General features: G+C 49.2%; 1 protein-coding gene across 1 annotated transcript; it reads left to right on the top strand.

Annotated features, from left to right (window-relative positions):
* Window positions 1-695: 695 nt before the first annotated feature.
* Window positions 696-27,774, top strand: Fam83a (family with sequence similarity 83 member A). Its single transcript, XM_006990677.3, has 4 exons — window positions 696-1,340; window positions 9,921-10,088; window positions 12,235-12,359; window positions 26,425-27,774. Exons 1-4 carry the CDS (start codon window positions 861-863, stop codon window positions 26,960-26,962), a joined length of 1,311 nt encoding a protein of 436 aa, XP_006990739.1. The 5' UTR covers window positions 696-860; the 3' UTR covers window positions 26,963-27,774.

Genomic DNA, 27,774 nt, shown 5'->3' with positions numbered 1-27,774 from the left:
TCCCAGCCTATTTCCTGTAGAACCCAATCCAAGCCAGTCAGGCTTCCAGATGTTGCATCCCACAGCTGGCCTGGATCTGGTCTGGAGAGAAAGCACAGGTTACTTCCACAGAGGTCACGGAGTTCATTCGCAAGTGGTGCCCCTCCTCCAGCCCCCAGATGGATCCCGTGGGTCCCCAGGTCAGGAAGTAGTAGCCTGACCAGCAACCATACTTCCCAGAGGTCGGCTTGAGCCCCGGCTCTGGGAACTCTTCATAGACTGAGAAAACAGGACAATGGCAAATAGTAGACGGAGAGACAAGAAGGGAGCATGCGTGGAAAGGAGGGGCTCTTGGGAGAAGTTTTTGTTAGCGTCATATGAACTCATCAGAGTTTGAGCCAGGGAGCACAGAGGGGACCAGAGTACGGTCGTCCTTCGTCCTGTCTATCCCTTGAGCTGGTGGTGTTGGGGAGGGGGGCCTCCGCACGGTAACAGAGGCCCCAGGGGCTTGAGGCCCTCAGTGTTGTGCAACTAAGTGGGAAAGCCTGTTCAGCCTGCGGCTGAAGCAGAGGAAATATCCCATGGTTGACTGTGCCAGGGCCGTGACTGATCTAGCCTGCGGGCAGGGTGGTGCCCGGCAGAGATAAGCCAATCCCTGGGCTGCAGGTGAGGATCCCTGAGAAGCATTGTTGGGGCAGTGGGAATCTTCTCTCCAAATAGTCGAGAGGAGAGGAAAGAACACGGGCCAGTATGAGAAGCCCATAGCTTCCTAGGAATACCTGGCGCTCCGTTCCTCCCTGGTACTGTCTGCCTTCTCCCTACGTCTGGAAGAGCTCCAGGGCTGCCCCACCCCCACCCCCAACGACTGAGGGACACGCAGCATGAGCCGGTCAAGGCATGTGGGCAAGATTCGGAAACGTCTGGAAGATGTTAAGAACCAGTGGATCCGGCCAGCCAGAGCTGACTTTAGCGACAATGAGAGCGCCCGGCTGGCCACAGATGCCCTCTTGGATGGGGGTCCTGAGGCTTATTGGCACGCTCTCAGCCAGGAAGGAGAGGTAGACTTCCTGTCCTCAGTGGAGGCCCAGTACATACAGGCTCAGGCCAAGGAGCCCCCCAGTGGCCCAGACCCTGCAGGAGGGGCCGAGGCAGGGTCCAAAGGACTCGACTCATGCTCTCTACAGTCGGGTACCTACTTCCCTGTGGCTTCAGAAGGCAGCGAGCCAGCCCTTCTGCACAACTGGACCTTGGCTGAGAAGCCCTACCTGAAGGAGAAGTCCAGCGCCACTGTGTACTTCCAGATGGACAAGCACAACAACATCAGAGATTTGGTCCGCCGCTGCATCTCCCGGGCCAGCCAGGTACCCACGCAGAGCTGATGGCTGCTTGGCCGCGGGCGGGGAGCTGGGCTGGTAGAACAGGGCGAGCGAGGGGCTGCATCCTGTTCTCGCAGGTTTGCCCTGGAGCACAGACCCCTGGATGCCCGTTACAACCTGGATCCTAGGCCACGGACACTTATCCCTGGCACCACCATCCTCTGTGTGGGAAGAATACGTTTCTTTTGCGTGTTCTCCAGCCCCTGTCCCATTGTCTGCCGCTCAACCCTGAGTCCCCTGCAGAATCTCCTGTCCCCGGCCCCTGGCTTCAGGGCTTTGTACACTCTGCCTGGCCCCCTCGATCTCCCCACTTCTCATTTGGTTCATGCTGCACGTTACTTCCGTGCTTCCACATGAAGGGTGGAGGTACTTCATTAGGGGATACGACTGTCCTCTCGGCCCCTGTTTAGACCTGGCTGCCCACAAGTGACCCTGCGACACCCCCCCCCCTTTTTTTTTCTTTTGTTTTGCTTTGTCTTTTTTTTTTTTTTTTTAAGGCAGGGCTTCACTGTGGCCCCATGGTCCCTGTCCCATGCCTTAGGCAGCTCTAAGCATTAAAATAAAATAAATGGTGTGGGAAGGGAGGTCAAGGAAAGTTCCCTTTTGCCAGAGTGCTGCTGTTGTTTTAACAAGACAGTGAGGCAGACTCTGAAAATTCCTTCAGAACAAGGACTCAGCGGAGAGGACCCCAGGCACCATGGTAGCAGGGGTAGGAGTTCCCAGTGCCCCCTGGTACTTAGGCCTGTCAGCCGGGGGCTGGATAGAAGGGCTTTTTGATGTTTCTTCTTTCCCATGGGATTGTGGGTGCCCACCCCTCCTCCCCGAAGCAGAAAATCTGTCATCAGGTGTTGGGGGTGTGGCTCTGTGGTAGAGCGCTTGTTTAGTGAATAGGAGGCCCTGAGTTCAGTCGATCCCCAGTACCACTGGTGTGTGTGAGGAGGAGTACATCTAGAAAATATTCCTCCTCTCTCTCACCCCCTTCCTCCCTCCCTTCCCACCCTCCCCCTCCCACACACCATGTTGGTCTCTGTCTCATAAAGCATACACTGGTATATACTTGTGTCTACGGTCCTGGGCTCATGCCAGGATCCCCTCCCAGGGTCAACACTGTGTGAAATCTTAAAGTTCTGGGGAAAGCCACCAGGGCTGGGGACCTGGAGGGTTGTGAGGGAGCAGAGAGCTGGGAAACTAAATAGAAGGTGTCAGTGTGTGGGACCGCTGTGTGGCTACTTGGGAACTGTATTTCGCGCCATGGTGGCATCGGCAGTGGACAGATGGGCCCAGGCAGGCTGTTAGGAGCCTGGGAGGCCTGGGGCTGCCCCGTGACACCTCGGACAAGTGCCTTGACCTCTGGAGGCTCAGCTGCCATGCTGGACTGAGATTCCTTTTGGCCTGTTGCTGAGTGCCCTGGCTCTGGTTTCTTGGGTGACTGCTGGTGCTCTCCTAAGGGTGGGACTTGTGTGCAGAGAATGAATCCTCGGCCACAGCACCAGCTTTAGGGACAGTGCAACACCCTGGAGAGAAGCCAAGGCTGGCTGTGAAACCCAGCTCTCTGTCTGAGTCTCCCGGCTTTCCTTCTCCCCACCTGGCAGAGTATCTGCCCTCTGAGGCCCAAGCCTCACTCCTGTTCTTTGTATAACATAGCATGGTATGGATCTTAGGACCCTTGAAAATCAGAAAGGTTCATCCAGAAGGGTGGACTTCCAGGTCCACTTAGCAGGTAGGAAGACCTGGATCCTCTGGAATGAGTTGCGATGACCTCTTTGGCTGGGTTCCCCATCTCCACAGTTCCCTAAATGTCCCGAGGCTTTTTATTGCCTACCTGACATCTGCAGGCAGGCTGACGTGATATCCTTCACACATGCAAAGCTCATATGAGTGCACGAGCACACATTCCAATACAGAGAGAGAGAGAGAGACAGAGATATAGAGACAGAAAGACACACACACACACACACACAGACAGACAGACAGACAGACAGACACATACATGCTGTGTCATGCACACATGCACACGCACGCACACGCGCACACACAGACACACACACACACACACAGACACACACACACAGACACACACACATACACACACACACACACACACACACAAGAAGGCTCAGGGGTGGTCTCTTCCCACAGATATGGTGGCAGAGATGGATAGGTGATAGATAAGCTACCCTAGAAGCAGGTGATAAGAAGAGGGGGAAAAGTTGGGCTTGAGCTCCCCATCTCCTGTAACTGCAGCCCCTGAGAGGAAAGGGAGACAGGCTGAGGAGCAGCCTGCCTGTCCACTCTAGAGCATTCCCCACCCTAAGAAGCAGGATCCGCCCTCCTTTCCTCCCTTCAAGCTGAATTTCTTCACTCCACCCGGCCCAGAGCAGCAAAGCAAAACTGCGGTCTCCCTGCCTTGGGGAAGCCCCTGTCAGCTGTCTCCCCCTGTGAGAGAGGATTGGAGTGTGCCATGCCATGGGTCACCCTGCAGGTGGGGCAAAGCTCAGCACCCGGAGACGGTGACTAAGGCAGGGTGCTGAGAAGAGGTGGCCTCTGAGAGTCAAAGACTGAGTAAGAGTTTTCCAGGCAGAGAAGGAAGGGAGAAATCCAGGTAGAGAGAAGTCAGGTGCAAAGGTCAGAAGGGTCGTGTCGAGGCCGGGGGGCTGGGGGGGGTCCTGGAGGTGGGAAGATACCACCATCTACCCAGTCGGACCCCAAGGAGTCGGGACGGGATGGGATGGAGGCTGAAAGGCCAGCAACTGTGTTGTGCCTTGTTGGGCAGAAGAGTGAGAACAGCACTTCCCAAGTTGGGTCACAAGACCCCGAGGGTCCCTGAGGACTTGGCCGTGCTTCTATGATGCTCTGTTCTAAGTACTTATCTGTGTGAAAACAAATAATTTGATTTCCCTCCCTGATGTAGAATCTGATGTAGCTTCTGATGGTCCTGTCTCCACCTCCCAAGCACTGGGGTTACAGGCATGCACCACCACACCCAGTCTATGCACTGCTAGGAATTGAACATGGAGCTTCATGCAGGCTAGGCACTCACTCTACCCATGGAGCTATGACTTAGTCCGTCCGTCCGTGTCCCTCCCCCACCCCCCACCAAAGATTATTTCCCACTCACAGTGACACACAGCAGGCTGAGGCAGGGGATAGGAGAAGCTACAGTCATAGGTTAGCAAAAATGTAAAGCATCAGGGCTGGGGTCTGTTACACACATTCGAAGTCCTGGCTTTGGTCCCCGGCTCTGCACACAAACATACAACATATGCGGAGCAAGGTCATGCTGCTCACCACAGCTTTCGAAAATAGTCATTTCTGAAACCTGTTATATATTTTATAATGGGTCTGATGGCCGATACTTTAAAGTAGCCGAAGCAACTTCTTCAGGTTTAGTTTCTCATCTCAATAGGTGTGATACACATAAGCAAAAGTTCTTGAAGACCATTAATCATTGTTAAGAGTGCAAGAAGATGCTCTGTGTAAATTTGGGGCCAGTAGGTAAACTGAGGCAGAGATAAAGTAGGGTTGTATTCCTGACAGGAAGACAGAACTGGAATGTTACTTTTAATTCTAGAATATTCCTTCCTTATCCTCCTTCCCTCAGTCTGTCGCTGATGTACACAGACAGACAGATGGACAAAAGGGTAATCCGAATCCTTGCGGGTGTGGAGCAGAATGATGAGGACATGGGTTTCCGGGATGGGGTGTGGGGAGCTCTGACCACATCCCAGCTCTGTGGCTGTGGAAAGCTGTCTGCGCCCCTGGTTCCTCCCTGGGAAGCTGGGGGACTGGTGTTGAGGAAGTCCCATGAGACAAACTTGTGGCTAATAATATATGCTCAGCGAACCTCTGCATGACTGATCTGTCAAAGGCATGTTCACAAAAAGAGCCTGGGACACAGAAGACAGAGAAAAGCCAGGGCGGTGCTGAGGGTCTCCGGTGTCTAACTGCAGCACCAGCTCTGACCCCACCACCTCATCTCAGTCCCCTGCCGCCCCTGCCCTTCCATGGCAGGGTTTCCAGCCTGAGGACCTCCCAAGGGCCAGGATTTGGGGTCCACACAACATGTAGCAGGAGCGGCACTGCCCCATCTGACTCACATCCATTCCATGTCTTCAAAGCTGCGGGTTTCTGGAGCCAGCCTGCAGTGAGGCTTGGCTTGTAAAAATACCTTCCTTCTTCAGAGTGGGGCTACACAGGGGGGCTTCCTTCTCTCTTCTGCTCACCTCTTGTCACCATAGTGGTCCATCTGGTTGGTCCTAACGGGAACACAGCCCACCTGTTCCTGTTCCTATGGCTTATGCCTTAGATGAGCGGGCATGGGTTTTAATCCTCTTCTCTAACCTTGATTAAAGCAGCGTTCTTGCACGAGGCTTTTCTAGTATCACCTATACCTCCTTGCCAACTGTACATAGGAAAGGAGAATGATACTTTAATTTAGCCTCATGTTAAAATACCCATCCTTCTCCTTGCTATTGCTGGGATCTTCATTACTGGGCTTGTTAGACCCACCTTGCATAGTAACTATTTTTCTTGATTGAGCTGTGTTTTGTGGGTAAGGAACTGAGGTCCAGAAAGACTGAGTGGCTTGTTCAGGCTGTGTATATGATGATATGACCACTCCGAGGTATGGGGAGATTTTATCATGGAAGTGAGAAGGAGAACGGCCAGAGGCATCCAGAAGAACCCAGAGCCGAGGGAGAACGTAGACTGAACATGGCCATGACTGGACATGGAGAGAGGAGACTAGCAGGCCATAGAGAATAGAGGGAGTGTAGCGAGTCTAGCAAGATCAGGAGCTGTCCACAGTGAGAGAAGCTGGGATTGAGAAGGATGAGCAGCTTGGGAGTGAGAAGGGCCAGGAGACTGGTGAGGAGGGGCCTTTTAAATGAACAGCAAGTACATGTGAGTAGGGACTGAGGGAGCCTGGAGGCCAGCGGTGGACTTGATGTACAGAAAGTACCAGGAGGCATATGCTAATTGGAGAGCCATAGTCCCTTTTGCTGGCGGTAAGGGAAATGACTCCTTTGGGTAGACAGGAGCTGGCTTCCCAAGGTCCTGAGGAATGCTGGCTTTTAACTGACCACCAGGAATCCTCCCATAGTCCAGTTTAAGCTCCTTTCTGGATATTTGGACTACCTTGGGGAGTTTGGGGAGTTGGACCTGACAGACTAACTCTGCTAGTTCCCAGCAGGTCCTCTCAATGGTGTGGGGACCTTCTGTTGATTTCCAGGGCCACCAAAACATCTCGCCGCTGAGAACAACGGGAATTTATTCTCGAGCAGTTCTGGAGGCCGAGAGGATGGAATGGTGGCACCTGCTGGGCCATGCTCTCTCCAAACTCCAGGAAGAATCCTTGCTCACGTCGCCCAGCCTCGGGAGACTCCAGGCCTCTTAGCTACCCAACTCACATCTCGGCCTCCGTCTTCACACAGCCTGTCCCTCCTCCTGCATCTCTCCTCTGCTTTCTTTCACTTGGTCACAGGGTCTAGGTAGCCCAGGCTGTCCAGGCTCTGTGATCTTCTAGCCTCAGCTAAAACTCCAGTCTTGCACCATGAAACCTCACTTCCTCCATTACCTCTTGTCATCAGATCCAGGGCCCGCTGAGTAATCTGGGAAGAACTCACCTTGGCATTTCTCACTTAATTCCATCTGCAAAGACTTCTCCCCAAATAAGGTCTCATTCACAGGTCCCAGTGATTAGGCTATGACCATGTATTTTTAGCGGGGAGGAACCACAGTTCAATCCACTACACCTTCTAAGGTGACACCTTACCCCCCACCCCCCAGCCACCATGTAGGGAGTTTAAGAATAGCAATTCAAGCCAGGCAGTGGTGGCGCATGCCTTTAATCCCAGCACTCAGGAGGCAGAGCCAGGGGGATCTCTATGAATTTGAGGCCAGCCTGGTCTACAGAGCGAGATCCAGGACAGGCTCCAAAACAACACAGAGAAACTCTGTCTGAGGGGAAAAAAGGAATAGCAATTCAAGCCAGTTACTGGCCTCAAATGAATCTAGCTGGAAGCCTACCCCAACAGGAAGCAAAGAAGATAAACCCAGATACTGTGCAGCCATCCTTAACCTAAATGCCTTGTTTTATAAATCTGTCCCGTCTGTCACTTTCTCACCAACCCTGTCTCAGAGGAACACCTCTGCTACCCTGGACGGGATGTGCTTGCTCTCTTCTGTCTATGCCTTGGAAGGGCAGTGTTTATCTCACAGCAGAGAGAGAAGGCCCTGGCCGTTTGGGCTCCTCTACATTTACCTTACAGACTTTCAGCCACGTGACCCCAGCTGTGGTTTTAGTGGATTATGGGCCTCACTGCTCAAGAGCAAGTTCCTCCATTGTCCCCTCCCTTGCACAGACACCCACATCAGCTAAGCAGCCATCCCCACACAGGTCCCGGCTGCCTCCTTGAGGTGTTCTCTTTCCTTGCTAACTCCCAATTCTTTGGTGCTTTAACAACAAGCAAAACAAAAACCATCGTCACGGGGCCTTTTGACACAGGTTCGGAATCCCAGCACTTGGAAGCTGAAGTGGGAAGAATGCAAGTCACTGCTTGCCTGGGCCGCACAGTGAGGCTCAGAGCAAAATGAAACGAAGAAAACACACACACACACACACACACACACACACACACACACACATCGTATTGTTGGTAAGACGATAAAACAATATTGTTGTAGCTATGTTAGCCACTTGTCTCGGAGCTATAACAAGACATCTGACAGAAACAAGTCCCAAAAGTTCTGCAAACCCCGCCCCCCCCCCGACTCCCCTCAATCTGGTGACCAAGTGTTCAAGCACATGAACCTGTGGAGGACAGTTCACTGGCAAACAGTAACATCTAATGTTGAAGAAGAAACTCTCCACGCCCCTGCTGTCATAGCTACTAGTTTGGCTTAATCTGTCTGTGATGTTCTACTCACGGTCATGGTGGAAGATGACGATTGGGGTTATTATGCTGTTTTTCACTTTATTCATGACTAACACGCATTTGTTGAGCACTTATTCAACAAGCCTTACTTCAGACCACAAAGTTGCCACTGTGCCTTGCAATTTTAACACAATCGTAATTCCTAATAATGGAATTGTAACCATACCACCACTTGGGTATTAGGAAGGGAATAAATAAATCCAACAAACTAAGGGAGAAGATTTGTTGACATCCTTTGTGGAAAGGTCAGAAGTAGCTTGGCACAGTTACACCCCTGTAATCCCAACACCCAAGGGGCTGAGACAAGAGGATGGATTTGGCTTCAGGTATGGCTGGAACCAGTGTTCAGGTGCTGCTGAGGATCCATGGCCACTGCCTGGCCTTGCTTCCTCCAGGCTGCCTTCCTGTCTGTGCCTGCTTTCCACAAGGGGCAGTACACTGGAGAGCAGGGTCTCGCACACCAACTACGGTCAGTGGAGGAACAAACAAACAAACAAAACCCTTCCTTTTCTCAAGAGCTCCAACAAATGACCTAGTCCAGTGTTCATTAGAACAACGTGGATGGCGTGACCATCTCTGAACCGGTCTCTGTGGTCGGGAAGGGATATGGTACTCTCATGGCTCTTGGCCTTGGTCTCCCATTCTGCCCGTGACCAGTGGTTACCAGCAGCTCCATCCAGATCGAATTGGTAGAGAGCAGAGAGAAAAGACCATCCCTTCAAGTCTAATCTGCTGTTGACAGAAGGAGGAGCAATAGGAATTTGGCAGGCAGGAACACTTCCATCACATCTTTTGTGGGACGTCTCAGCAAAGTTCTAAGGTGACTGACAATGCAGAGGCTTCTGGGAGATCAAGGTTTCTCCATCCCCCTTGGGTAGCCCTCTCCAATCTAGTTTGAATATGGTTCTTCCATGCCGGCTTTTGTTGTATATGAAGTGAGGACTCTGAGGGAGGGGCGCACTTAGGGGCCCGTGAGATGGCTCAGCAGGTAAAGAGGGTCGCTGCCAAGCCAAGAATTTGGGAACCACACGACAGAAGGAGAGAACCAGCTCGGCAAGTTGTCCTCTGACCTCTACATGCACACAGTGGCGTGCTCGCGCATGTGCACATACACACACACACACACACAGAGAGAGAGAGAGAGAGAGAGAGAGAGAGAGAGAGAGAGAGAGAGAGAGAGAGAGAGAGAGAGAGCACAGAAGGGAGGGAGAAGAGAGAGAAGGGAGGAGAAACATAAATAAATGAAATTTTAAAGAGATTGAGGACATTTGGAAAGCAGTGGTCACGTGTGCCTTCTACCTCCAAACAGCTGAGACTACGGGCGTTTTTTTCCTTCTCTCTTCTGAGCCGGTTTGCCTTTCTGTCACCTCCTTACTCTTCTCAGCTTTTCCCCTCAGTGCTTCTCAACACAGAGACATGTGCCTAGGCTGGCACCGTGGGACCATGACAGGTGCAGGACCTCCCCCTCGGCTCTTCTTTCCCTTCCTCTAATCCCGCCCAGTGGGACCCTCTCCTATCTCACTCTCTCCCTTCTGGCTCCCCCAGACCAACTGGGATTTAGGATGTTTGGCTGAGATCTTGTAGCGCTGCCCTGACTTCTCTGGTAACGGAGCTCTCTCTCCTGGCCCAGGTCCTGGCCATCCTGATGGATGTGTTCACAGATGTGGAGATCTTTTGTGACATCCTGGAGGCAGCCAACAAGCGGGGGGTATTCGTCTGTGTGCTTCTGGACCAGGGAGGTGTGAAGCTCTTCCAGGAGATGTGCGACAAAGTCCAGGTCTCTGATATTCATCTCAAGGTGAGGGGCCCAGGAACAGTTCTAAGGGTACCCGGTATCCATCAGATAGGACAGCGGCAGCCCATGCCCCATCTCAATATCTCAAGAAGGCTTATTTTGTCGGGCGGTGGTGGCGGCGCACTCCTTTAATCCCAGCACTCGGGAGGCGGAGGCAGGCGGATCTCTGTGAGTTCGAAGCCAGCCTGGTCTACAGAACGAGATCCAGGAAAGCTACACAGAGAAACCCTGTCTTGAAAAACCAAAATAAAAAAAAAAAAAAAAAAAGAAGGCTTATTTCTTGCTCAACTTTCTATATAGGTCAATCAGACCTCTTCCAACTTATGCTATACGCCAAGGTGTATGTAGTTGGGAAAGAGGACTGGAGAATTCTGAAGGCTATTGTCGGGCCCTGACCTGGATGAGATGTCCATCATTCCCACCTGTAACCCTTTGACTTTGAAGGAATGGAAATCTAGGGCCTGAGAAGTTTCAGGGCACCATGAATACCCAGTAAGCAGCTACAGTTTTCTCTCCTCCTCTCAGCTTCGGAAACAAGGTTGTTACACCTCACCGCACAGGGCAACCCTGATGACCAGGAGGATATGTGTCTTGAACTCCCTGAACCTAACATAAAGTTGATGCTCTTAGTTAAATCTTCCCCTAGACACACACATACACACTTCCCTCTCCTGGCAGGAAGGAAAGAAACCTGGAGATAGGAATTTAATTAGTCTTGCAACCTTGAGAGCATTGAGTCCAAGTCAAAAGGAAAACCAGCCATAACTTTGACGAATAGGCCTAGCTTAACAGCTGATGGATGGTCCTTTTATATTCCCCCTCCAGCTCAAACGCAACATCTGTCTCCAAAATACTCCCCCTCAACACACACACACACACACACACACACACACACACACACACACACACACACACACACTGCCTGGGAGGGAGCTAAGTTCAGAGATCCCTCCTGATGCCACTGTCTACAACCAGTCACTCAGGGTCTGCCTGGTGTTCCCTGGGTCTCTACCCCTTGACAAAAGGTCAATATAATAGATCGAAAGAGTTGATGGAGGCCTTGCCTTCACAGACCACACCTACAGAGCAGTGGATATGACCTCTTTTCACTGAGATGCTGGAAGGAGCTTCTGGAGGCACTGGAGTGCCCTTCCTAGAGATCGGTGGCCATGGACAGGCATCGGTGGGGGTCCTGGCAGTATTCCACAACCCTTGGCCAGAAGCCTGCAGTAAATCCCCACACATCCTCCTGCTTTGTCCTTTCAAAAGTCTTCCATGGGGTCCAGCTGAGGCATGGGCACCAGATGCTGTCAGGGAGACAAGATACAAACAGAGTTAGGATTGGAATTGTGAACAAATCTTTTCTCCAAATGGTCCAGGGTCTGTGGTGGCTGTCACAATACTGCCTACTCTTGTTATACTGGGTCAGTTCTCTGACCAGCTTAGGGTAAGGAACTCATGCCATTAAGGCCACCTATGGACTTGCGTTTTGACAGTGCAAGCCTTTTGTGGCCTATGAAGGCCTAGACTAGGGCTCCTTAGTCGTTCAGCCCTTGTCTTTCTTTTATTTGACTTATTTTTATTGGAATTCTACTCTTTTGTTCCCCATTACCATCTATTGCCAGAGCAATGGGGGAAAAAAAAAACTTAGAAAACTAGGCCAACAAAAAATGTAAATAATACAAAATCTCTCCAAGCTTCGATAAAATCTTGGTGAACATCCTTCCAATTTCCTATGCAAATTGTCTCGGTGTGTTTAGGCTGCTATAGCAGACTGTCATAGACTGGGTGGTTTATAAACAACTGAGATTTATTTCTCACAGTTCTGGAGGCAGGGAAATCCAAGATCAAGATGTCTGCAAATTCAGTGTTTGGTGAGGCTCTCTGCCTTGTTTATAAATGACTGTCGCGCCGTGTCTTCTTCATATGGCGTACAGAGTGAGGGAGCTTGCCAGTCTCTGACACAGGACACTAATCCCCTTTATGAGGCTCCACCCCGATGAGCCAATTACCTCCCAAAGGCCACGGAACCACTGCATTGGAGATTAGGTTTCAACACGGAATCGGGGGGGACATGTTCAGTCATAGCCCACGTGTTTATCGAGAACCACACAGTTAGTAAATGACACCTTCGCTTTGCTTCCAACAGAACATTTCCATCCGGAGTGTGGAAGGGGAAGTGTATTGTGCCAAGTCAGGCAGGAAATTCGCCGGCCAAATCCAAGAGAAATTCATCATATCAGACTGGAGGTTTGTCTTATCCGGATCATACAGGTGAGTACTGGCTTCAGCTGCTGTCAAGGCTTCCTGTCAGTGAAGGGCTGAGGGGGGTGCCAGCTGGACCCCAGCTGTTCCCAGGGCACATCGCTTCTTTCTGTCCACATCAAATAAGTGGGGCAAGAGGCAAGAAATGTGGCCCCTTCCTGGTACTGAAATCAGACACAGAATTCTCTTTTCACCCTCTCAAGTCTCTTGGGAATTGTTATAAAGCAGTGGATTTGTTTTGCTGTGTGAGGCATGATCCATTTGTTTTATGTATTTCTTTTTATTTTGTATGTGTGAGTGCACATGCATGTGTCTGGTGTGGGGGACTGTGTATGGAGGCCAGGGGTGGTTTTGTCGTCTTCCTGGCTCTCCACCTTATCTTTTGAGACAGGGTTTCTCACTGAACCTGGTATTCACCAATGGTTCCATTGGCTGGGATCTTCCTGACTCCACCTACCCTGAGTTGGTTTACCGACACATGTGACTACACTTGGCTTTTCACATGGATGGGGAAAGGGATCCTATGTGAGGTCCTCATTGCTTGCATAGTAGGCTGTTAACTAACTGAGCCACCTCCCTGCCCTCTAAAGTTTTATTGTTTTAATACAACCGATTTATTGATCCACGCACAGTTCACCTACTTAAATATGCAGTTTGGTTCTCCTCAGCTTATTTACAGTGTTGCTTAACCTCATCACCCCAGTCAGTTATCATCATAAGATGCCCCATTCCTACTGGCCATGGCTGCCCTGTTCCTCCAGCGCAATTAGGAACTTACTCACTAGGCAACCACAAATCTACTTCCTGTAGATTTAATGACTTGGCCTCGTAGACTTCTTGTATGAGTAGAACCATATATGTGGCCACCTGTGGTTGGCTTCTTTCACTCAGCGTAGTGCTTTAATGTAGTGCTGTTGGGGGCTTACCACGTTTCATTCATCCACTCTGCAGTGAATGGGCATTCATTCATTGTGCTGTTTCCACTTTTCAAACTTAGTAATTCGGGTAAGAATTCTCATGTACCATTTGTGTGTGTGTGGAGTTATTTTTAATCCTCGTGAGTGTATTCCTAGTGGTGGAATTGCTGGGTATTATTAACTCTGTGTTTCCATTTGTGATGAACTGATGGAGATTTATTCCAAAGTAGCTATGTCATGTGTGCTTCTACCAGTAATGTCTGAAGGCTCCAACTGTGGTAGAATATTATTTTAGGGTGTGTAACTTTTGTTTATGTTGCATTTTGTTTAACTATATGAAGCTGTGTTACTGTGCCTGTGTAAAACACCTGATGGTCTAGTAAAGAATGCAACGGCTGCCGGGCGGTGGTGGCACACACCTTTAATCCCAGCACTTGGGAGGCAGAGGCAGGCGGATCTCTGTGAGTTCGAGGCCAGCCTGGGCTGCCAAGTGAGTTCCAGGAAAGGCGCAAAGCTACACAGAGAAACCCTGTCTCGAAAAACCAAAAAAAAAAAAAAAAAAAAGAATGCAACGGCCAATAGCAAGGCAGGAGAAAGGATAGGTGGGGCTGGCAGGCAGAGAGAACATATAGAAGGAGAAATCTGGAAGGAAGAGGGATTGGAGAGCTAGGGGCCAGAGAAGGAAGAGGACTCCAGGGGTCTGCCACCCAACTACACAACAAGCCACAGAGTAAGAGTAAGATTTACAGAAGTAAGAGAACAGGAAAAGCACAGAGGCAAAAGGTAGACAGGATAAGTTAACAAAAGCTGGCAAGAAACAAGCCAAGCTAAGGCTGAACATTTATAATTAAGAATAAGCCTGTGTGTGTGGTTTATTTGGGAGCTGGGTGGCAGGCCCCTCAAAAGAGCAGAAACAACAAACAAGAACATCCAACCTCTCTGACCTTGAGTGGTGTTTGTTACTGACTGTCTATTACTTGTGTCCCAGCCATCCTGGACAGACACATGCTCTTTCTTTGTGGGTTTGCATTGCATTTCCCTGAGGACTAAGGATGTTGAGGCCTTGTTGTTTTGGCCCTTTGCATGTCTTCTTTAGAGGTTCCATTTGTCTTCAAACACGTCAAGACTTGGACATGAAATGTCTGACTCTCCACTTAATGCAACAGTGCTGCCGAATCAGAGACACCACTCTGCAGCCAGGCGGAGGCAGCCACTGAGCTTCTAGCCAAGGAGAAGTGAGCATAAAGGAAAGAGAACTGGTGGGAGAAAACATAAAAAAAATTGGCTTTCTTCTGCTCATTTTAGTACATCATGCTTTTTACGACATTGATATCACTAATATGTATAGTGTCTCAATCTACTTGTGTAGCTATACCAAAAATACTGTACATTGGGTAGCTTATGAATAATATAGATGTACGTCTCACAGTCCCGAAGGCTGTGAAGTCCAGGGTAAAACGGGCAACCAACCCAGTGGCTAGCAAAGGCCTATTTCCTGGCTCTCAGTCACTGTCTTTTTATAAGTAGCCCTTGATACCTATCTTCTAGGTAAAACTCCAAAAAGTCAGAAACTGAATCTTTACTGGGAAGACCTTGGATTCCCACCCCAAAGATCTGTCTTCCATCTCATCTTCAGCCAGCAGATTACAGAGAAAAGAGGAACAAAATCTGTCACTCAAAATTAGTTTTGCCCCTCTGGTCAGGTGGTCTACCTCTCTGGTCAGGTGGTCTACCTTGTCTCTGAAGTTCTGCTTCTTCTCATTAGGATCTCTCTTTATAGTGGGAGGGAAGGCTCCCCTACATCAGGGCCACTTAGATTTTCATTCAACTTGGGCCTGGTGTTGGATATATAGATTGAAGGTCAACTGGGAAATCAAGTATTAACAGGGTTTGGTGCTAAGGTACAGATGTGATTTTGTAATACTTGCTATGAGATGCCCATAGATAGCATTTTTACTTAGAAAAGCTGTGTCCACACTGCCCCACACACAGCAAAAGGGATGAGGGAACTCTCTGTAGTCGTTTTTTTGGTAAGGGCATGCCTCTATTGGTTACTTTCCTTGGTGGCCTAACACCTGACAGGAACAATTTCAGGGAGGAAGGATTTGCTTGGGCTCACAAATCAAGGGGCTACAGTTCATCATGAGGGGAGGGCACGGTGGCTGGGCTTCACCTATGGCAGTGGAAACTTACAGCAAAACCTTTTACATCTTGATGGGTACGTTAATCAACGCTCTTGTTGCTGGGATCAAATACCCGACACAAAGAATGAAGCTTAAAGGAGCAAAGGTTTGTTTTGGCTCATGGTCAAAGGGGAAGTCCCTCATGGCAGGGAAGATTCAACTGCTGGGGCTTGAGGCACCCGGTCCGTTGCAGGACGGTCCGGAAGCAGGGAGTTAGGGATGCTGATGTTCAGCTTGCTTTCTCCCATTATGTTACCACCACAGTTATGGTAGATCTTCCCACCTTGATTAACCTGATTGAGCTAATACTTCCCAGGCTTGCCCGTAGTCTTGTCTCTTGTGTGAGTGTGTCTCCATCCTATCAAGCTGACAACATTAACCTCCCCAGTGGATCAGGAAGGAGATGGATTCACGGGGTCAATGCAGGGCTGGGCTGTCATCCTGACCCCCAGTGCTCCCCTTTCTAGCTTGGCCCCACTTTCTAAAGGCTGTGGACAGCCTACCAAAACAATGCCACCATTGGGGACCAGAATTCCAACAGACAGTCCCTGGAAGGCATTTCAGATTCAAACCATGACAGGCACTTAATCTCATGAGGGCTCCACCTTCGAGACCTAATCACTGTCTGAAGCACCCCGCCCCAATATCATCTCATTAAGGATTAGGATTTTCAACTTGTGGATTTGGGGGAGACATTAACACTGAGTCCTAATACAAACCTCCCTTTTCCGAGACCATTTGTATTAGTCAGCATTTTCACAGCAAACTACCAGAGGCTACTGTGAAACCAAATCAGGAACCACATTGTTCTACATTGTTATTAAGTCTGTATCCCTTACAAGAATAAGTTTCTATTTCCTAAACCTAAAGTCTCCTGCAAACCATGTTTTTCAACCTACCCTGAACTTGTGACCCCATGATGTATGCCCACCCCTTTGCCTTGCTAAACTCCTGAACCTGGGAGATTGACCTTTTGCCTAACGAAAATGTATCTTCCCTAATTCCTTGAGGACTCGCCTTCCATGGGATGCATTCTTGCTCTTATCCACTCCACAGGCAGCAGCCCTGCGCTCTGAGTCCCCCACTCTTCTGTCCAGGTGCTAACAGCCAATTATCCCAGGCGCTATTTTCTATCAACCCTGACCCTTCCCGGTAAAAGGGAGCTCAAAAGCCAGTGAGCGGCTGCTTTCTGAAATCCCGACTTTGAGAGAGGCAGCTGGCCGGCCAGTTCTAAATATAACTTGCTTTAATCAGACAGTCATGAATTATTTTTTTTCCAGGTCCAACACAACTAACTTTATACAGAGAAAAGTTGTATTTGGTTTACAGCTTGGGAAGATTAGCCTGGCCTCTGGTGAAGGTGGTACATTATTAGGACGGGAGTGTGGGTAGAAGCCCACGCTCACATTAAAAACCAGGGCGAGAAACATAGGAAAGGCAGGGTCACACTGCTTTTTTTTTTAATCGTTATTTTTATTCGTGTATCCATATAATGGTGTTTTGTTTGTATGCATGTCTGTGTACCATGTGGTGCCTGGAGAGGCCAAAGAGGGCATCGGATCCCCTGAACTGGAGTTAAAGATGGGTGGGGCCATTCTCCAGACCTCTGGAAAAGCATCCCATGCCATTTCTCCAGCCTGCCCACAGTGCCTCCTTAGGGCATACCCCCCACTTACCTAAGGCTCGCTCCTTAAGGCCCACTCCTGGGGTTTGCTGTCCTCCCTATACTACCAATCTAGGGAGCAAGTCCTTAATGAATGGGTCTTCGGCAGATACTACCTGTATCCAAACTACAGCACCATTATCTGCAAATTTTCTGTTCTATTTTGACAGTTGCCCTTGATACAAAAAAAATTATGCCTAAAGTAAGGCATCTGTAGTTGGGCTCTTTATTCCTAACTCTATTATTACTACATTAAAATTCATATAACATGAAATTAATCATTTCAAAATGTTTGACTCAGTGGCAGTTATTAGATCCACAACATTGTACCATCATCACCATTTAGTTGTGAAATGTTTTCATCACCCCAAAAAGACACTCCATACCCATTAAGAAGTCTCTCTCCTCTTCTCCCCTTCTCCACTATCCCTCATGACCACTGGTCTGTATTTTGTATGAGTTTGCTTCTCTAGGCATTATATAAATGTGTCATGGTTGGGGTTGGGGATTTAGCTCAGTGGTAGAGTGCTTGCCTAGCAAACACAAGGCCCTGGGTTCAGTCCTCAGCTCTGGGAAAAAAAAAAATGTGTCATGCTTTACGTGGTATTTTGTGACTGGTTCCTTTTACTTAACATAGTGTTTGGGAGGATTCTATCAGCTGTGACATGCATTCCTCAGTATTTTATCCCTTTTAGAGTCCCACAGTATTCTGCTGTATGGCTGCACTACAGCTTGCTCAACTGTTCACCCGCTCACAAGGATGTTCCCTGTCCCCAGCATCTAACAACATAAGGTCTGGAAGTCTCACCCAGATACTTCCCTTTCGAATTGGGGCGTGGCTCCTGTGGAGAGAGAAGAGGCAGTTTAGCCAATGACCTGAGAGCTGACAGTTACGCTAACCTGAGAAACAGAGTGCACAAATAAAGTGTGCCTTTCAGAACCCATCAGCTGCCTTCCTTCCACATGACCACAGCGTAGTTATTACAAGGATGGTAAAGAAGATGGACCCCAAGGCATCATATCCCCACAGGGGTCCCACGCTGGGGGAGAGACCACTGAAGCTAAGGTGCCAGAGAGGGTCTCATCTCCCAGGAAGTTCTGATTATTATCTCTCTATTGAATTGTCTGCATAAGCAAGGGCACCATGAAACCATTAAACAAGACCACTCTGTGGGTAGAAAGAAGGGTTTATTGGGGATCAAACTGCCAACTCTGTCTCTCAGTGTGTGTGTGTGTGTGTGTGTGTGTGTGTGTGTGTGTGTGTGTGTGTGTGTGTGTGTGTGTGTGTGTGTGTGCAGGAACAGCCTGGGAGTTAGAAGAACAGGATGTGGGGCTGCAGGACAGAGCAGCCTGGGAAGTGGCATGGGGACTTGGATCTGTTTGAGTTCATCTGGAGCTGGATGTTCATGTCTGGAGGTCATTGTCTGTAGGGCACAGACAAGGGAAGTAATGGCTTTTCCTGACTGACAGACACCAGCTTCACACGGTTTCTGGGAAATGCTGAGTCTAGGTTTTTTTGTTTGTTTGTTTTCGAGACAGAGTTTCTCTGTTTTGGTGCCTTTCCTGGATCTCACTCTGTAGACCAGGCTGGCCTCGAACTCACAGAGATCCACATGGCTCTGCCTCCCAGGTGCTGGGATTAAAGGTGTGTACCACCACCACCACCACCACCACCACCACCACCACCACCCGGCTCCTGGTTTTCTTTTGCTATGACCACAAGGCACAGATCTCAGATTCCAGACTCTGCTAAGCAGGTTGGGGAGAGCCAGTCAGGAGTGTGAATTCCAGACTGGTCAGTCAACCCTGCAGTTGGAATGCTGGGGAACTCCAGCAGCTACTGGGATGCTGGAATTTTTCCGATTTCTCAGCGCAGTGTTGGCTAGGCATGTAAGTGTCTCATTGATATACTGGTTAAGGGAAAGGCTTTCCTATTTATTTATTTATTTATTTATTTATTTATTTATTTATTTATTTATTTATTTATTTATTTATTTATCTTTTTGACTTGCTCTTCATTTGAAAAATTTCTCTGGTTTTGTAAACTCTCACAGTCTGCAGTTTCTCTGTGCAGTAGGCACTCACTTGTAAAGAGGTTTGAGAGAACCAAGGTACGTTGGAATTCTTATCATTTAGGGGCCTCTTTTGTTTCATTTGATACTTTACTATGGAGTAAAGATTGTATGCCTGGACCTTTGTTTGCAGACATTTGGTTCTACTTACACTTTACCTGTTCTTGTGGAATAAAGAGTCCATACCCAGGACTTAACTAGCAGTGTGGACAGTCACCCTTGGATTATAGGGTATTAATTTGAGCTATTTTCTGTTTCGAGTCTATAAACTTTGCATTAGTACCTGGCTGGGGAAGGATCTGGACGGGCAGTTAGTTCTGGGTTGCATACATATATCTGTTGACAAAAGCTTGACCTGACCTTCAAATTCCCAAGAGTCACTTAACATCCTGAGGACACTTCCTTCCTTTTTTCCTTCCTTCCTTTCTTCTTATTTCTTTTTTTAATTAATTCAATTTTTTCTTTTTCTTTTTTTTAATTTAATGCCAAATGCTGTTTATTGAAGGAGGGAAGAGGTCTTAAATACAGGCTTACAGCACAATGGGAGAACCCCGGAGGGCAGAAGTTCACTACCTAAATTTTACAATCTTGCATCTAAGCTGTTAACGCCCATTATGCAGGATACACAGACAAGGAACTTCCCTTAAGCATTCAGGAGGGTGGAACCTGGCAGGGAATTAGCATAGGGAGGATATCAAGGTCAAGGTCAGCAAGCAAGGCAACAGTTACCCAAAACAGGGGCCAGGATCTTACAGGTCCCCCTTTTACTAAAAAATGAGCTTCTGACTTAGGTTGCCTGGAACATCAGCAGGTCACCTTACCCGTCATGGAGACGCCTGCCCAGGCCACACAGGCGCTCTGTCTTAGGTTGGTGATCGCCCCCCAGGCATTACCCATCTCTGAATACTCATTATCATACAGGCTCAATCATGTGTGAGCTGCAGAGTTAACTGCTGCCAAAGATCTCAAAGTGGCACTGGGCTTGCAATCTGTGTGTTCGACACAGAAAAGAACAACAGAGATCCTATCCCACCCATAGCCAGGAGGCTAAAGGCAACTGAGCCATTCCCTTCCTTAGTGAGCCTTACTGCAAACTGGAGTCCTTGTAAGATGGTACCCAAAAGCAAATGAAACTTGAGCTTATAAATTTATAATTTTCAAAGCCAATCGAAATGTATATAACTATTGAATTAAATTTATCATGCCCAGTAGAATGAAATATTAACTAACTGTGGTAGCTACTTTTGCTGCCAGGGTCTCCACTGTGCTAGCTGTAGCAAGCAATTATGAAAATTTTTTTCATTTATTTTGCATCCCAATCACAGTTTCCCCTCCTTCCTCTTCTCCCATGCCCTCCTCTGCACACCGCCCCCCCCCCTGCCCCATCCACTCTTCCTCTGTTTCTGTTCAGAAAGGGGCAGGCCTCCCATGGGCATCAACAAAGCATGATATATCAAGTTGAGGTAGGACTAAGCTCCTCCCCTTGTATTAATGCTGGGTAAAGCAACCCAGTATGAGGACTAGGTTCTCCAAAGTCAGCTCAAGCATTTGGGGACAGGTTCCACTCCCACCTTTAGGAGTTCCAGGAATAGGCCAAGCTACACAACTGTCACACATCTGCAGAGGGCCGAGGTCTGTCCCGTGCAGGCTCCCTAGCTGATTGGTCCAGACTCTGTGAGCATTAGCTGTTTCTGTGGGAATCTCTTGGAGGATGCTTTCTTTTTATATTTCTTTTTTGAGCTCATCCTTGGCATGCTGAATTTATGTAATTTTATGTGTTATTTTGAGTGTTGATCTGATACGCTTTTCTCTATGATGATGGGCTTGAGAAAGACAAAAGTACTGGTGTTTTCGAAGTAGTCTTGTTAGAAGGCACAATTGGTAAATGCTCTCTGCCTGCTCTGGGTGACTCTGGATGACTAGAGAGGTGTTAGGATGTCTGACCCCAGACATACAGTAGCCTCATAAGGAATCACATCAGGAGAGTGTGTCTTGGTTCTGGATGGAAGGGGCTTCAGTATCTTGTTACACACAAGGGCCTCGTCGCCCTGTGCCTTCAGCTACTCTACACCCTTGGGTGTGAGGATTTCGGGAGACACTTAAAGGGGAGTATTCAGCCTATTAGTGACACTCTGGGAAGAAGTCCCCATCAAGAAGCATAATTACTGATTGAAAACACTTCCTTACCACTGACTGCTACAGCCATCCTGAGACCCTAACCGAACGAGTCTTAAGACAGCGAAACTTAATCTAATGCATAATTACTGGACACACTAAACAGCCTCTTCCAGATGCTGTTTGCATTTCTTTAGTCTTAATCTCACTAAAGTTGCTATTCCTGGTATATCCTATTTAAAATGTTTTTGCATCATTTGTAGGCATTTTTGCATAACTTTTAGATTGCAGTTGGAGTGTTAATTAATGGCACAAGCTGTTCCCTCAGAATGTCTGTCTTCCTGTTTCTGTTTCTTCTGCCCTCTCTTCTAAACGCCAGTTATTCAGGGGCCTGTTAGAGTTCCCACAAGGATGAGAGAGGGTCCAGGAGCGATGTCCTTAGGAAATGTGCTCAGGTGCTGGATGGAGAGATTAAAGAGCAAACAAAAATGGAGGCTGTTGCTGAAGGAGCTGAGGGAATCTTAGCCAAAGGACTGTGGCAGGGAGATCAGAGCTGGGCCTGTGCCGTCCTGTGCCATCCTGTACCGTCCCCTTCGGCGTCAAGGGAAACGCAATCTCCGTTGATCTTTAACTGCTCAAAGTGTGGACCGTTTCACTGTCTAATCCCCAAGTTGGCACCGTGTTCACTTCTGAACTAAGTCAAGATAATCTTCTGTGTCACATCATCCCTGAAAATCCTAAGAACTTGAGCTTGTGGGCTCATGTCCACACCCAGTGCACGCCTCTCTCAGCCTGCTTCCTCCTCCACACGAAATGGACTAATGCTCCATTCGGCTGTCGGGAAGATCAAGTAAATGACAAGTGCAGATACTTAACTGCCTGGCGTGAGCTGCACCAAAAGGTTTGTTTGTGTAAGACGTTGGTATTAGGACTGGTGTGATGGCTCAGCGGGTAAAGGCACGTCTCACATAAGCCTGATGACCTCAGTTCTATTCCTGGAAGCCACAGTGGAAGGAGAGAACGGACCTCAGAGAGTTGTCCTCTGACCTCCATACATACAGTGCTGTGACTGTAGACACATGCATAGACACACACACACACACACACACACACACACACACACACACATCATCATCATCATCATCATCATCTCAACACACACACATAAACAAACACACATCTCAACACACACATCTCAACATACACACATACATACATATCTCAACACACACACACACAATTTTTTTTATTTAAATGACACTGATGTTAGATATAATGGCTCATGTATGCTGTAATCCCAGCACCCAGAGTGCTGAGGCAGGAGAATTGCTGTGAGTTCTGGGCAGTCTGGGCTACAGAGTGAGACCCTGTCTCAAAACAAAAACAAATTGACATGTACATTCTCCTGTATTGTGCTAGCTATAACTAGAACTCCAGGCAGGGTTTGTTGAATAGTGAGTTTGTTTCCTCGACCCAACACCTAGGTCTCTTATACAGAGTGATCTGCCCTCTCTAACGGGTTCCGGTGAACAGGAAAAAGCTGTGATTATTATGAACATATTAATCAATGACTTGTGGAGAATTATTCCAGGAGATGAGGCCGCTTCCTGTGCCTCACCCCTTCTGTGAGGCTTAGTGGAGGAAAGCACCAGAGAGCATGGCCAGGTTTCCTGAGACGGTGTGTGCCCAACAAGGCAGCAGGGCCAGGCAGCACTGGACACATGTCCACTGCACCTAACGCTAACAGCTCTTTCTCAGTGACAGTCTGGGGAAGGGAAGGGTCAAGCTCTTTACCCTGAACCCATTTGGGCTGTAGAGAAGAGGGTGGGGTGAGAATCGGGGCGATTGCGGAGTTCCACAGCAGTGGACGGGAACCAGGCTTAGTGCTCCGCATTGGTTGGGGCTGTAGGCATGATGGGGTGTGCAGGGTCAGGTGAGAATCCAGGTAGGGTTATTTTGGTTTGGGGCACTGGGGATTGAACCCAGGGTATCATGCATGCTAGGCAAATGCACTACCACTGAGCTACATCTCCAGCCCTCTTTTTACTTTTGATTTTGATATGAAGTCAAAATGAATTGCGCAGTCTGGCCTTGACCATTTTACCTTCCTCCCTCGGCCTCCCAAGGGGCTGAGATTATAGGGCTGGGACACCAGGTAAGGTTTTAACAAACACTGAAAATTGTGAAACACTTTTGTTTTAGAGAATGGCTTTGGAAGGTGTTTGGGATTTTCTCCTCCAGGTGAACATACACTGCTTCTAGCCCAACATTTGAACTCCTAGGTCTATATCAAGAGAAGCTGGTTCACATGTATGTGGGAGACAGGTATGTTAAGACAGTAGTGTTGATAACGGGAGCTACCCAGAGCCCACCTAGTCAGTGAAGTTGTCAATGGAATAGTATGTAACCGTCAAAAAGGTGCAGCAAGAAGCAAAAACCGGACACATCTTAGCAATGTCATATTAAAAGGAAAATCCTAAATATTGCATGCATGTTTAAAAAAAACAACAAAAATTGAAATATTTACTTTTAAGAATAAATGGAAGTATAAGGCATTATTTCTATCTATGGCCTAGGAAAGCAGAGCTTGGCGGTATGGTTTGAATCTAAACTGTCCCCGCAGGCTTGTGCTTCAGACGTTGATTCTCTATGGCAGTGTTGCTGTTTGGGAGGGCCGTGGAACCTGTAGGTGGTGGGGCCTCGAAGGTGGAACTAGGCTAAATGGGGTGTGCCTTTGGAGGTTACGGCCTGGCCCTGGCTCTCTCTGCTCCATCACCTTATGAACATCTCCGCCACAAGTCCCGGCCTCCACGAACCCACTGCCATGCCTTCCCTGGGACAAACTCAAATCCTAGACACCGCGACCAAAACCAAAGCTGTTGTCCCCGGAGCTGTTTCTCACAGTTTTGGTCACCGTGATGTAACTGGCACAGGCACACATCACACTGACGTGTTCCTAGCTCGGGACCCTAGGACGAGGCCGCTGGGAGGACCAGGCCACTAGGTGTGGGCTGTGACCCAGAGTCCAGGCTGCTGAGATGGCTCAGTGGGTACAGTCGCTTGTTGTGCCAGCCTAATGACCTGAGTGCTGGCCCCAGAACCAACCAGTGGAAGGAGATTCCTGGAAGGTGTCCTGTGACGGCCACATAGGCACCGTAGCAGGACTCTGCCTGCACTCATGCATGTATCATACACAGCATGCACAGTAATAAATAGACAAGATTTTAAAGGCAGCTAGCTTTCATTTCCGGCCGTGCTAATGCCATTATGTAGAAGAGGAAAATAAATAGATGCATGAATTAAATAAGCCATCGATAGGCTTATTTATCCAGGGAGGAGAGTGGGTTACAAGACAAAGCTTGTGACGCTTTGCCTTCAGGGCCCAAACTCGGCACACAGAAAAAGTCATTCCCTCCCCAGGGTTTAGTGAAAGAAGCATATGAGCCCAGTAATACATAAATGCAGAGTGAATAGGGGGCACCCAGGGGCTGGAAGGGCCCAAGACCATGGTTCTCAACCTGTGGGTCGCGACCCCATGGGAATTGTACAGCCCTTTCACGGGGGTCATATATCAGATATCCCGTATATCAGATATTTACATTATGATTCATAACAGCAGCAAAATCACAGTTACAAAGTAGCAATGGGAATAATTTTATGGCCGGGGGTCACCACAGCCTGAGGAACTGTATGTTAAAGGGTCACTGCATTCGGAGGAAGGTTGAGAACCACCGGCCTAAGGCGTTCCTAGGGCGTCATTGGGCTTGTTTTGGGGAACAAAGTACACACCTATGTGTCTTGATCTTGTCTGATTCCAAACAACGCTGCGAGATTGGTTTCCCAGTCCAAGCCAAGCCTGATTGTTCACCCCGCTCCCCGCCTCCTGGCCGGCCTGCCTGAGCTCAGCCTCCGAGGCTGCCAGGCTGCCGCCATCTCCAGCTGTGGGTGTCCTGGGTGGGAGGAGAAGCTTGAACAAAGCATCCCAATTGTTCCGGGGATTAGCCTGGCTTGTGTGAGCCTGTCCACAGTACAGGGAACCCAGCCGGGGTCTGGGGCCAGGGCGGGATGGCAAGGCTGACAGGCAGGGGGCTAGGAGCAGAGGCCCTTCCTTGGAGGCCCGGCTCTCATCGGCTCTGGCACGACCCACACCTTGAGGACTCCGGCTTGTTCTGGCTATCCCTCTGCACCAACCATTCCCTACTCTAGGGATGGCCTGTTTGAGTAGGGAGCCTGGCATCCCTCGCCTTCTCTTGGCGAGGCATCTCTTCTGTCCTCAGCTTCTCCGGAAATCGAGAAGGTTTTCTATCCAAGATCCAAAAGCCTTTGCTAAAATAAGAGAATCATAAAAATAAGGCATAAATGCCTCAGAGAGTATTTTGTTTTCAAGGAGAAAAATGAGCTAAATCCTCATTCAATAGCACTATTTGTGTTTGTTTGTTTGTTTGTTTATTCATTCATTCATTCATTCATTTATTTATTTGGCGGGGTCCTGTTGTATAGCCCGGCTAGCCTGGAACTCACAGTCATCCTCCTTCCTCAACTTCCTGAGCCCTGAGACAAAAGGCCAGTGCCACCTCTCTGAGCCTGAAGGGCAGATTTTCATGGAAAACAGCAGGGCCATCCAGCACTCTCAGTCCCAACCCTTTTGTCTGTTTGGGGAGCAATTTTCCTAACTGATAAATGTTGGCAGGAGGCAGGTGCCCCATCTTTCAGGTGGGAACACTGAAGGCCCCCAATACTAGCGCCATCAGATGACTCCTGAATGGAGGTAGAGACGATTCAGCTCACACAGCCATTTTCTGAGCCTTGGGGGGTGTCTGTCTGTCTCTGTGTCTGTGTGTGCAGGCAAAGTGAGTGGGTGGATGCATTGGGGATGTTAGGAACCTTGAAGCCAAAGACTTATTCCGACACCTCAGTGACTCATCTGCGAGCGTGTCCTGGTCTCTGGGCCTCTGCGCTGCCGTTTGCAGAAAGGGAGACGAAGCTATGCAGGGTTCACATAACCAGTTATCAGGGCTTCTGCTCAGATGGCGCAGAGGACCAGTGGCCCGGGTGAGCGGCTCTGAGGGTCGCACAAACCCAAGACTGATGCTGTGACTCTTCACTGTCTCCTCTCCCCTCCAGCTTCTCTTGGCTCTGTGGACACGTGCACAGGAACATCCTCTCCAAGTTCACCGGCCAGGCTGTGGAGCTGTTTGATGAGGAGTTTCGACGCCTCTACGCCTCCTCCAAGCCAGTGATGGGCCTGAAGTCCCCGAGGCTAGTGGCCCCACTCCGGCCCAGCAAGAGTCCAGGAGCCCCCAATGGCCACCTCAGTGGGAGCAGCGGCTCTGCCAGTGACCGCGCCTCCTCCAACCCTTTCAGCAACTTGTCGACCGGCAGCCATACCCTCAACCAGAGTGTGTCCACATCCTCAGGGCCGGGCAGTCCGCTGGCCCCCATCCCACCCGCGGTCCCAAGGCTTCAGCCCTATCACAGCCCCCGGAGAGCCGTGGCCCCACAGGCCCTGTTGGTACCCATGAGGCCCCATGAGGGAGCATCTGCTCCCTACAGCAGCTTCATGGCCTACAGGCCCACGCGGCTGCAGCTACAGCAGCTCGGCCTGGTGCCCAGGGTGACTCACCCCTGGAGGCCTTTCCTACAGGCCTTGCCTCATTTTTGAAGGGTCCTTCCCCCTCACTGCTTTCCTTCCGGGGTGAGGACTAGGCACTTCTGAATTTTCTGACTCAAAGGCCATGCCTTAATGGCCAAAAGAATCGAGCCTGATTCCCCGAAAGCTAAAAGCACCAGAGGTCCGGGAGGGGGTTGGATTGCTGCCTGCCTCTGAATGTTCCCAGGCCTGAGACCATCCACTTGACAAACTGTATGAGTTCCTTGGTTTTCCTCAGTAGGCCTGGCTAGCCCATTCTGGAAGATTCCGGGGAGGCAGCAGAGAGCCCTCAATGACAAAATGTGACTGAGAATCCCTGTCGTCCAAAGGCCATCCTGGACTTTGATATTGATGTCTACAAAATGGAAAAATGGGTAGATGTTTTATTAACAGTATCCACTTCCCAAAGACTCAGCAAGGGAAGATTCAGTAACAAGGGTGAGAACATTCTGGATGTTTTTGGTAGGAAATGCCCCTCCCCTGTTCAGCGTCTTAAAACTGGAGTTCCCCGGACCTGATGGATTAGTAATGAGACCCCAGAAACTGTGAGTATGTGGGGTCACCTGAAGCTGCCGCCAGCGGGGATTCGACAACCTGATTCCACAAGGCATTTTCACAGCCTCTGGAAGGCCTTGAACTCTGGGCTGGCTGCAGGGATGTGAGTTGTCTCGGCTGGAAATGAATGGCCTTCAGCAAGGCCCAAGACGGCCTTGGACAACTTTTCAAAGGTTCAGCTGGCCCCAGGCGGCCACCTGCCTCCAGGCCTGAGGTCTCTGCTTGTCCTGCTGATGCCCTGAGAAATAAATGTGGAACCTTCACAAGAC

The sequence above is a fragment of the Peromyscus maniculatus genome, chromosome 20 (genome assembly GCF_049852395.1).
Source record: "Peromyscus maniculatus bairdii isolate BWxNUB_F1_BW_parent chromosome 20, HU_Pman_BW_mat_3.1, whole genome shotgun sequence".
Classification (NCBI taxonomy): domain Eukaryota; kingdom Metazoa; phylum Chordata; class Mammalia; order Rodentia; family Cricetidae; genus Peromyscus; species Peromyscus maniculatus.
This window is presented reverse-complemented; position numbering and strand designations above follow the sequence as displayed.

What these genes read in the sequence shown, in the direction of transcription:
- Fam83a (XM_006990677.3), top strand. Translation starts at nt 861, where the DNA reads ATGAGCCGGTCAAGGCATGTGGGCAAGATTCGGAAACGTCTGGAAGAT. An exon ending in GCATCTCCCGGGCCAGCCAG is followed by an intron (nt 1,341 to 9,920) that starts GTACCCACGCAG and finishes CTCCTGGCCCAG; the next exon opens with GTCCTGGCCATCCTGATGGA. An exon ending in TCTCTGATATTCATCTCAAG is followed by an intron (nt 10,089 to 12,234) that starts GTGAGGGGCCCA and finishes TGCTTCCAACAG; the next exon opens with AACATTTCCATCCGGAGTGT.